The 12317-nt window shown below is 40.0% G+C and overlaps 1 protein-coding gene across 3 annotated transcripts in view; it reads right to left on the bottom strand.

The window, feature by feature from the left end:
* PTCH1 (patched 1) overlaps positions 1-12317 on the bottom strand; it is a 123685-nt gene that overhangs the window by 61363 nt on the left and 50005 nt on the right. For all 3 annotated transcript variants that reach the window (XM_073670979.1, XM_073670978.1, XM_073670980.1), the window contains exons 3-5: positions 2973-3162; positions 1972-2041; positions 370-461 (exon numbers count right to left, since the gene is read on the bottom strand). In XM_073670979.1, the coding sequence (XP_073527080.1) occupies positions 370-461; positions 1972-2041; positions 2973-3162 (352 nt within the window). The remainder of the gene's footprint in view (positions 1-369; positions 462-1971; positions 2042-2972; positions 3163-12317) is intronic.

The following is a 12317-nucleotide window of genomic DNA, read 5'->3' on the forward strand; positions in this document are numbered from 1 at the left end:
AAAAATGCCAACATATGCCAAATGCACAAAACAATTAACTCTTTGTTGCATGCAGACTATGAAATATAAAAGCTGCTCAACAGTAAAAAACTAAGATGAGAATTAAAATGCAGCTTTTCTTGTTTCATTAAACAAATGAAATAAAAAACAGAGACCCAGTTGCTTATGCCTCTGAATACTTCAGGCTTTACAAGCACATTCCCAAGCACATGCTACAAAACGTTCCCAAGAAGGGAGCAATAAAAGGAAAAGTCCATGCACATTAGATCTACACCCTAGAAACATCAACCTGTTTAGAGGATATCCGCAAGTAAATGAAACACATTTCAGCCGTCCACAAAGCTGTAAAGAATAAAACTAATTGCTTACGGTAGATATGCCTTTCCGGAATGAAGTTTTGCTCCTTCCCAAAAACAGTCCAACGGTGTGATAATTAAACAAGGGTATAGTGATTCTATGATCTATGATATAGAACAGAAGGATGTTCTGGTTAATATCTCAAGTCATTCTAACTAAATGCATCCCAATACACTATTGTAAAGTTTCCCCCAAAATATACATATACATTGATGTAGTAAATAAATGTAGCGGTATAGGCACATTAATAGAGAATCACTTTTGTGGGAAGCATCTAAAATTGGAACCATTATCCTTTTGAGCAGCAACTGGGGTTGTCTAGTTTGGAAATCCCATTTTCAAATATACTTTTAAGTATTTGAAAGGGATATTCTTCAGTACCTTTATTATTTTGTTATAACTAAGTGTGGTTCTCACTCTGGAGGACCCAGTAATTATGTAACTGACAAATAGGCCACCGATTTTAATGTGAATTACATTACAATACCTAATTTACGCTGAGGTGGCGCTACAGAGAAACTGATCACTTATTACTGGATTCTACCACTGATTAAAGCTGATTGCTGTGGTCCCAGAAGCTGATCACCCTCTCAAGGGTCCTTCTAATAAAAAGATTTTACTAGAAATTTTTTTAGAAAAAGATTTCCCAAACTAGAAAAGATCTTGAAACTCTTCCTACTCTGGATAAAAGACTTAAATGTGAGGGCATGCTCTTGCCAACCACTCAAGGTATCATTTTAGCTTAGTGGCTGTCACTTAATTAGACTAATAGTCCATTTAGACAAGCCAATAATCGGGGAACAAGTGTTTGTGGAAAGCATGCCCCCAAATATTGGCCCGTAAAAACAGACTGCCAAACACCTGATGAAAAATAGAAAATCGCTTATTTGTTGGGTGCGATAATTTTTAAGAAGTCTTAAAAATTATCGTCATCAGCAGCACATTGCCTCGTGTAAACAGATGAAGTGCTGCTGATAACATGATATTCTATGGGCACAGAATGATCATATTAATTATAGATCTGTACTCTTAAACTGTTCCCCGGCCTGTGTAATCAGTAAACGACCGCTGATTGGCTTGTATGTTGCTGATCGGCGGTCGATTATTGGCCTGGATCACACCGTATAAGCCTGACATAAGTAATTACCATGTTATTCCCATCCACAGTAAGATTTCTAACGGACCTTTTACACCGGGTTATAATAGTCAAAACGATTAATGTTTGATTTTGATTATCAGTGTAAACATGTCCAACGATCCAATTACAAACGATAGTTAATACGTTTGACCTTTGATCACATCTGCTATGATGAGATTACTTATAATGTAAACTGTATGGTAGAGGGGAAATGAACGATTGACTGAAGAAAAGGAAAAAAAAAAAATTGTAACATTATGGTAAACAAGTGCCAAATGGCTTGCCATGTCACAGATCAATGCCTGTTATCGGCAAAATAACTGCCTAATAAAAGAAACATTTTGTTTGTCATTGTAGGAAATCTAAATGAATGAGATGAGATAGCAATATTAGCACGGGCTCTGGCACTATTCCCATGGAAATATGGATGACATGTGTTCATCAGCATTATCATTTTTCTCATTGTAGACACTTACCTGGCTCATATACCCAGTTTCGGTTATAAGTTCTCCTGATTTAAAACATAGCTCTTCTAGTTTCCATTGCCTATTGGGCAAGAGAAGACAATGTCAACATATTGTTTTATAGAGAAAAGCCTCTTTATAATCTTCTCATGTATTTTTCAGACTCTACCAATGAAGTTTTATGAGTGAGGCCAATTTCACAAAAGCTTGTTTTGCATCTGTGTCATTTCCGTATTTATATGGTTTGTTTTAACCCATGCTAATCTATGGGTTTTTTTACATGGTCATATAAAATGAGTGAATATTTGAAATAACTTTTATCTGTATTGTGGTTATAAAAGGACCATTGATGTCTAGGGAGTGTTCACATAATAGATGCATCCATATGTGAGGTGTAGTAGGGATCTAAAGATTATGTACACTTTCAAACAGAATTTCTATATGGTTCATTTGCTTCCTCAATGCAAAATTAAGCAATTTTCTAAATAGGTTTTCTTTAAAAAACATTCTATCATTTTGCTGTTGCAGAGTGTCTGTAAGTCCTTTATCTAGCTCAATGATTTTATTTAGAGATTGCAGCAGAGAGAGAGGTGGGGGGGGGGGGGGGTTTACAGATCTAAACAGTTCGGAAGGTAAAGAATACATGCAACAGAAAATAAGTGCAGGATAGAAGCTGTGCTGATATATCAGCTAATGTAATCACCAGACTTCACATGCAGCCTATATTACTGGTAGAGAAAATCCCAGAGAAAAATCTGAAACTTGGATCAGGCTGCAAATTGCATATTATGGTGTCTGAATATGAATAAAAGAATGAAGTTTGCAGACTGAAACTTAGTGCACTTTTTAATTAAATGTTACCACTAACATGCCTAATAGGTTTCCACAGCCTTTAAAGGAGAAAACGTGACTTGAAAGAAAATCGACATATAAAAAAAACAGGAAGCAATACAAATAATAAAACACATGCAGTGGTCAAAAAGAAACTATGGAGTGACATATTGGGCATTTACCTGTCATACATGTAGACTTGCACCTTGGTGGCTTCAAGTGCTGAGAGAAGATGTTGCCTCAGAGCTTCCGTTGTTAGGACATTAGCACCATTCTCTAGTGGAGTCTGGATCATGAGCTGTGGATTAAACATGGCTTCCTCTCCGATCTTTTGGCGAGTATAATTTAATTCACGACTTACTCGTCCACCAACTGCAAGAAAAATACATTTACAGATCATTCAGAAGACAAGAATCTAGCACTAGCACAAGGCCAGAGAACGTCAAGTTGTCAAGCTGGTACTGAACTACTATTCTCAGAAACCTTTGCCAGGGAAGAAGTACTTAAACATCTGCAGGGTACTTTTTCCTCCGCTCTGATGCACAGATGATATTAGTTGACGACTACAATAAACCATAAAAGAGTAATAATTACATTACAAATAGCCTTAATTTTTCTTCCAGCCTTTTACCCCCCCCTCCTGAATATAAGACTTCCATATGGAGAAGCTAAATCACTTTAAGAAGGCTTTCTATGGCGAGCAGACTGAGCATTTTTTGTACAATTTCTTGCACTTGTATAAACAGTCTGGTTCTATAGCACATTTCACGATCAATGGCTTTTATGTATATACATCCATACGTTGAAAGAAAAAAGCTGGCACTGGTAAAACAATTTTTTCTTTGCAACAATGTTACAAAAACTGAGCTTGTGGGAGACAGCGAAAAGTTACTGCAATTACTCTACAAATTGTTAGACTGTATTCACATTGGCAGTTGTCTCTTTGATTTCATTTCCTTATTTGTACAGAAAAAGAAAAGAAAACCTCTCTCTTTTCTAAAGTCCTTGTAGATTTAAATTAGTTTTGATGTCAAGTGTAATCAGTTGGAGTCAGCCTTAAAGGACTTGTAGATCTTTAAATGGTAGTGAATGTTATAGCATAATAAACAAGGCATAGTCACCCACTCCAAACTTTGGATCCAGTGCTAGCCACTCGGTGATAAGTAGAAATATTGAAATACAGCATGCCCAATCTTTCTTTTCCTCTACATCTGCTATCAAAGGTGAGTCAAGAGACCTCAATACGCATTAAGCCTAAATTCACATATTCCAGATTTACTGCGGATTTGCGGTGCTTACAGTCCAATGCAAGTAAATGGGTTTTTCAAAATCTCATTCACACATTGCGATAAAAAATCCACGCGAAAATGAAAGAATGGTGTGTATTTCAAATATGTATCATGCTCATCCTTGTGCAGATTTTCATTGTGGGTTTCACTCCATTTAATTCTTTGTAGTGGAGTAGCGTGAAATCCGCAACAAAATCCACAATTAATACATGTGGATTTTGTCTGCGGATTCATCACTCATTTGTGGCTAAATCTCTGCAGCGGAAATTTTCTGCAACATGTGAACATGGCCTACAGTCTTGGCCGAAAGTGTTCGCACCCTTGAAATTGTTCCAGAAAATTAAGTATTTTTTCTAGAAAGTTACACAATGTTTTGTTATACACATCTTTATTTCCTTTGTGTGTATTGGAACAACACAAAAAAAATGGACATAATTTCACACAAAACCCCCATAATGGGCCAGACAAAATTGTTGACACCTTTCCAAAATTGTGGGTAAACAACTTTGTTGCAAGCAAGTGATACTTGTTCAAACTCACATGTGGCACGTAACATGTGTGTTCAATATGAAAATCACATCTGAAACCAGATGAAAAGAGAAGTTGACTCAATCTTTGTATTGTGTGTCTGTGTATGACACACTAAGCATAGAGGGCAGAAAGAGGAGAAAATAACTGTCTGTGGACGAGAAAACCAAAATTGTTTAAAAATATCAACACTCTCAAGGTTACAAGTCCATCTCCAGAGATCTTGATGTTCCTTTGTCCACAGTGCACAACATAATCATGAAGTTTACAACCCATGGCACTGTAGATATTCTCCCCGGACATGGACGGCAGAGAAAAATTGATAAAAGGTTGCAACGTAGAATAGCCCGGATGGTGGATAAGCAGGCCCAGTCACGTTCCAAAGAAATTCAAGTTGTCCTGCAGGCTCAGGGTGCATCAGTGTCAGCGCGATCTATTCGTCGACATTTGAATGAAACGTATGGCAGGAGACCCAGGAGGATCCCACTGGTGATACACACATAAAAAGCTAGACTGCAGTTTGACAAAATGTACGTGAGTAAGCCAAAATCCTTCTGGGAAAGAGTCTTGTGAATAGATAAGACCAAAACAGCTTTTTGTAAAGCACATCATTCTACAATGGAATGAGGTCTACAAACAAGAGAACACAGTACCTACAGTTAAATATGGTGGAAGTTCAAATATATTTTGGGTTTGTTTTGCTGCCTCTGGGTGACTTGACTGTATGCAAGGCATCGTGAAATCTGAAGATTACCAAAGGATTTTGGGTCACAATGTAGTTCCCAGTGTCAGAAAGCTGGGTTTGCGTCCTAGGTCATGGGTCTTCCTGCAGGCTAATGACACCAAACATACTTAAAGAAGCACCCAGAAAGGGATGGAAACAAAGTGCTGGAGAGTTCTGAAGTGGCCAGCAATGACTCTGGATCTAAATCCCACTGAACACCTGTGGAGAGATCCAATCCTGGAGTGACAAAGGCTTCAGATCTACCATAGCTCTTCAGCCTCATTTGGATATAAATTCAAATGCTGATTCCTTATTACTGTAAGAACGGACTGGCCATGCCATGTAAAGGTAGACTAGTTTTTGAAAGAAGTACATGAACATATAAATAGTTGGGGTGTGAATTCCTGCAGACAGATTCCCTTAAAACATAAGATGGTTGAAATACCTTAATCTGGCCATAAACATTAAATGAAACTCAGTATGACCTGGCCAAATTTTTTACTGTACAGCAGAATATGGTGGCCTTCGAACACACCCCCAACTGCAGATGTTTGGGCAACAAGTCAGGTCCATTGAAAGCTAAAACTACTGAGATGAGACTGCGACTTATTTCTCTCCCCCATTGGAATAAACCAAGTATGTTTAATTATGGCGAAGTTGTCTGAAATAGATCAGATATTTCATGGTTATGGCCAGTGCTCAAGGTTTGTTTTTTTACCCAGGCATGATTGTGAAGATAAACTGTATAGGAACATCTTTAATAACTATAAAGGTGTATTCATAAAGTGCATTCAAATTGCAGTATTTAGCCAAAACGATGCTGGTTTGTCAAAATGACATCAAAATATTGTGGTTTTAGTGGCAAATGCGTCTCTTTTATTTATTTTAGGATCCCACTTAATTGAAAATATATTCAACTTATGAGGTTCTGCAGCAGCACAAGTTTTATCTGGCTGGTAGGCTTATACCCTGGCAAAACCAATGAGTTGGTATGCTGAAATCCCACATGCTCCACGCCAGTTTCCTCAACATCTGCCAGTCAGGAGGCCCTCATAAACATTGGACTGTCAGCAGTTTCCGCTGCACTGACATGTATTTAGTGTTGTGACCATGGTTTAGAGTAACTGATGATTTTTAGCTTGAAAAAGCAGAATTATATATAACCTGCTTGATAAACTTTTCTGTAGATCAGTCGGAGAACTGATCACTTTCAAATTAGGTGCAAAGATCATTTCTGGCATGAAAACGGACGACAAACTGAATGACAGTCATCGATATGGAGAGACAACTGCTAAGTCTATAACATTATGTTTGTTCTACACCAATAATGCCTAAACATCTGTAATTTGCAGTACTGGCATACAGTAAAGAATGCTAACAAGCGATGTTACGGTATATCTTTTCTCGAATAGTCCATGTATGTTCTGTTGTAGCATGCACAAGACATGGCAAACTCCCGCCTGTCCTTATTACTGGGGCTTTAAGAACTTGCTGCTCCATTCGATATTGGGAAACACATGAATTGATCTCAAGCTAACATTTTGCACCATATGGACGAAGACGTGTTTGTGACAAGCTGTCGAAGTCTTTAAGGCACACCTGTTACAACAAAGTATTCACTTTACTCATTACGCTAATAATTCAGCATGTAAGCAGCCCATCATTGTGACTATCTGTCAAAACAGCAACAAAATACCAACTGTAAATGTATGGAAAGAATGGATACAACTCTCAGTAACAACCCGGACAGACATAGAACATGACTTTAGAAGTTAGGAACAAACAAATATCTAGGCTGCTTCTAGGATCTGGATAGCTTGATAAATACACTGCTCAAAAAAATAAAGGGAACACTCAAATAACACATCCTAGATCTGAATGAATGAAATATTCTCATTGAATACTTTGTTCTGTACAAAGTTGAATGTGCTGACAACAAAATAACACAAAAATCATCAATGGAAATCAAATTTATTAACCAATGGAGGCATGATTTGGAGTCACCCCCAAAATTAAAGTGGAAAAACACACTACAGGCTGATCCAACTTTGATGTAATGTCCTTAAAACAAGTCAAAATGAGGCTCAGTATTGTGTGTGGCCTCCACGTGCCTGTATGACCTCCCTACAACGCCTGGGCATGCTCCTGATGAGGTTGCGGATGGTCTCCTGTGGGATCTCCTCCCAGACCAAGACTAAAGCATCCGCCAACTCCTGGACAGCATGTGGTGCAACGTGACGTTGGTGGATGGAGCGAGACATGATGTCCCAGATGTGCTCAATCGGATTCAGGTCTGGGGAACGGGTGGGCCAGTCCATAGCTTCAATGCCTTCATCTTGCAGGAACTGCTGACATACTCCAGCCACATGAGGTCTGGCATTGTCCTGCATTAGGAGGAACCCAGGGCCAACCGCACCAGCATATGGTCTCACAAGGGGTCTGAGGAGCATCTCGGTACCTAATGGCAGTCAGACTACCTCTGGCGAGCACATGGAGGGCTGTGCGGCCCTCCAAAGAAATGCCACTCCACACCATTACTGACCCACTGCCAAACCGGTCATGCTGAAGGATGCTACAGGCAGCAGATCGCTCTCCACTGCGTCTTCAGACTCTGTTACGTCTGTCACATGTGCTCAGTGTCAACCTGCTTTCATCTGTGAAGAGGACAGGGCGCCAGTGGCGACTTTACCAATCCTGGTGTTCTGTGGCTAATGCCAAGCGTCCTGCACGGTGTTGGGCTGTGAGCACAACCCCCATCTGTGGACGTCGGGCCCTCATACCAACCTCATGGAGTCGGTTTCTAACCGTTTGTGCAGACACATGCACATTTGTGGCCTGCTGGAGGTCATTTTGCAGGTCTCTGGCAGTGCTCCTCCTTGCACAAAGGCGGAGGTAGCGGTCCTGCTGCTGAGTTGTTGCCCTCCTACAGCTCCCTCCACGTCTCCTGGTGTACTGGCCTGTCTCTTGGTAGCACCTCCAGCCTCTGGACACTACGCTGACAGACACAGCAAACCTTCTTGCCACAGCTTGCATTGATGTGCCATCCTGGATGAGCTGCACTACCTGAGCAACTGAGCAACTTCTGTGGGTTGTAGAGTCCGTCTCATGCTACCACGAGTGTGAAAGCATAACCAACATTCAAAAGTGACCAAAACATCTGCCAAAAAGCATTGGTACTTAGATGTGGTCTATGGTCTCCACCTGCAGAACCACTCCTTTATTGAGTGTGTCTTGATAATTGCCAATAATTTCCATCTATTGTCTATTCCATTTGCACAACTTTATTTTTTTGAGCAGTGTATATAATATAAAAAGCAATACCCTGATAACTAAACTGCCAAATCATAATAAGTCGACACATTCATTCCATTGGTGCAGTGCCACACGCATAAAAGGTGCTCTTCTCCCACATGCAGGCAATTATATCAATGATCTATCATGAATTATATATAGCATGTGTATATCTTAGTGAGCTATATATGATTATCTACCAATATTAATGTGGATGCTTTTTGGATTGTTTTTTAAAGGTTATTGGATCAATTTACAAATTTTATTTATAGTTAGAACTCAAAATATCTGGTATATATATTTATATATTAAACAGGTTGCCTGGGACTTTTAAATTGATGGCTTATCCTTTTAGGATAGACCATCAATATCTGATCGGCGGGAGTGCGACACCCAGCACCCTCACTGATCAACAGTTCCTGCTGCAGGATGGAAGTGCTCAGTTACGGAGCTACACAGCGCTGTCATTGTATAGTGGCTATTTCCAGGTACTGCATATCCGCCCCCTATTGATTCAAATCCGATATTGATGACCTATCCTAAGGATATTGAGGTCCTACCCTGCAGATAGGCCATCTATATAAAAGTCTGGGACAACCCCTTTAATATTTCTGCCTGTTATGTGGGCAATATGTTTACTGTGTTGTGAAGGGCTGTAAGATCTCAAGAGCCCACTTTTTTCTTCTTTAATATTTTGGTCTATTATGATAATAATAGTATTGTTGTATATGATAAAGTGGCCTTCATACCTCCTTTTTACGCTGTGGGTCTTATATGGTGTTAGCGAGGGGGCTGTGATTTATCTACGAAGCATTTTTGGTGACTTGCAAGAAACTGACTCTGTTGTGTGTGAATGCACAAGGTACAATATGGGCCCATTGCTGGGTATTGACACAGGACTAAGGAATTCATAAGACACAAATCTCTTAAACGTCCATGTGCATGAGCCCTAATCTTTATTTTGTTAATCTTCTGACATGTCATACAGACGTATCAAGAGGTGAAATAATTGGGAATCTGATTACGGAGATTCTAAGGTGAGCAAGAATGAATTAGTTGTTTTATTCTCCTTTTGCTACTGTTGCCTTAGCTAGAACCGCCAGTATATTGTTGGGAGGAGCCAACAATCTTGCACATGACATACAGTACAGACCAAAAGTTTGGGCACACCTTTTCATTTAAAGATTTTTCTGTATTTTCATGACTATGAAAATTGTACATTCACACTGAAGGCATCAAAACTATGAATTAACACATGTGGAATTATATACTTAACAAAAAAGTGTGAAACAACTGAAAATATGTCTTATATTCTAGGTTCTTCAAAGTAGCCACCTTGTGCTTTGATGACTGCTTTGCACACTCTTGGCATTCTCTTGATGAGCTTCAAGAGGTAGTCACCGGAAATGGTTTTCACTTCACAGGTGTGCCCTGTCAGGTTTAGTAAGTGGGATTTCTTGCCTTATAAATGGGGTTGGGACCATCAGTTGTGTTGTGCAGAAGTCTGGTGGATACACAGCTGATAGTCCTACTGAATAGACTGTTAGAATTTGTATTATGGCAAGAAAAAAACAGCTAAGTAAAGAAAAACGAGTGGCCATCATTACTTTAAGAAATGAAGGTCAGTCAGTGCGAAAAATTGGGCAAACTCTGAAAGTGTCCCCAAGTGCAGTTGCAAAAACCAACAAGCGCTACAAAGAAACTGGCTCACATGAGGACCACCCCAGGAAAGGAAGACCAAGAGTCACCTCTGCTTCTGAGGATAAGTTTATCTGAGTCACCAGCCTCAGAAATCGCAGGTTAACAGCAGCTCAGATTAGAGACCAGGTCAATGCCACACAGAGTTCTAGCAGCAGACACATCTCTACAACAACTGTTAAGAGGAGACTTTGTGCAGCCGGCCTTCATGGTAAAATAGCTGCTAGGAAACCACTGCTAAGGACAGGCAACAAGCAGAAGAGACTTGTTTGGGCTAAAGAACACAAGGAATGGACATTAGACCAGTGGAAATCTGTGCTTTGGTCTGATGAGTCCAAATTTGAGATCTTTGGTTCCAACCACCGTGTCTTTGTGCGATGCAGAAAAGGTGAACGGATGGGCTCTACATGCCTGGTTCCCACCGTGAAGCATGGAGGAGGAGGTGTGATGGTGTGGGGGGTGCTTTGCTGGTGACACTGTTGGGGATTTATTCAAAACTGAAGGCATACTGAACCAGCATGGCTACCACAGCATCTGGCTGCGGCATGCTATTCCATCCGGTTTGCGTTTAGTTGGACCATCATTTATTTTTCAACAGGACAATGACCCCAAACACACCTCCAGGCTGTGTAAGGGCTATTTGACCAAGGAGGAGAGTGATGGGGTACTACGCCAGATGACCTGGCCTCCACAGTCACCAGACCTGAACCCAATCGAGATTGTTTGGCGTGAGCTGGACCGCAGAGTGAAGGCAAAAGGGCCAACAAGTGCTAAGCATCTCTGGGAACTCCTTCAAGATTGTTGGAAGACCATTTCCGGTGACTACCTCTTGAAATCATCAAGAGAATGCCAAGAGTGTGCAAAGCAGTCATCAAAGCAAAAGGTGGCTACTTTGAAGAACCTAGAATATAAGACATATTTTCAGTTGTTTCACACTTTTTTGTTAAGTATATAATTCCACATGTGTTAATTCATAGTTTTGATGCCTTCAGTGTGAATGTACAATTTTCATAGTCATGAAAATATAGAAAAATCTTTAAATGAGAAGGTGTATCCAAACTTTTGGTCTGTACTGTATATTAAGCATATAAAGGATGGATGGAATATTGAACACTTTAGAGGTCACAGTGGTCCAAAAGGTGATGTTCTTCAGCACCAAAGGAAAGTACAGTGGTTAAAATTTAGCCTTCATTCATATAGGATAAAAAAAATGGGAGAATGTGCACACATTAAAAAAGAAAACCCATAATGCTTACGCGTTTCAGGTATAAAATCCCTTAATCAGTGCTGGAGCTTTGTGCACATTCTCCCAATATTTTTATCCTATACAGTCAAGGCAGAAAGTGTTGGCACCCTTGAAATTGTTCAAGAAAATTAAGTATTTCTCCTTGAAAATTATTGCAATTGTACATGTTTTTTACACACGTTTATTTCCTTTGTGTGTATTGGAACAACACAAACAAAATAGAGAAAAGGGGCGAACTGGACAGAATTTCACACTAAACCCCAGAAATGGGCTTAACAAAATCACTGGCACCCTCAACACAAGTTTCTTACACCTCTCAACCGGAAGTTTGGACCACTCTTCTTTTGCAAACAGCTCCAAATCTCTCATATTTGAAGGGTACTTTCTCCTAACAGCAGTTTAGATCCGGACCCATTGCTGGCCACTTCATAACTCTCCAGCACTTTGTTTCCACCCATCTCTGGGTGCTTCTTGAAGCATGTTTGGGGTCATTGTCCTGCTGGAATACCCATGACCTAGGACACAAACCCGGCTTTCTTACACTGGGCACTACATTGCTACCCAAAATCCTTTGGTAATCTTCAGATTTCATGATGACTTGCACAAAGTCAAGGCACCCAGGGCCAGATGCAGCAAAACAACCCCAAAACCTCCACCATATTTGACTGTCGGTACTCTGTTCTTTTCTTTGCAGGCCTCATTCCGTTTTTGGTAAACAGCAGAATGATGTGCTTCACGAAAAGCTTTATCT

This window comes from Phyllobates terribilis, unplaced genomic scaffold (genome assembly GCF_046119375.1).
Source record: "Phyllobates terribilis strain yellow unplaced genomic scaffold, ASM4611937v1 Scaffold_1__5_contigs__length_1240528914, whole genome shotgun sequence".
Lineage (NCBI taxonomy): Eukaryota > Metazoa > Chordata > Amphibia > Anura > Dendrobatidae > Phyllobates > Phyllobates terribilis.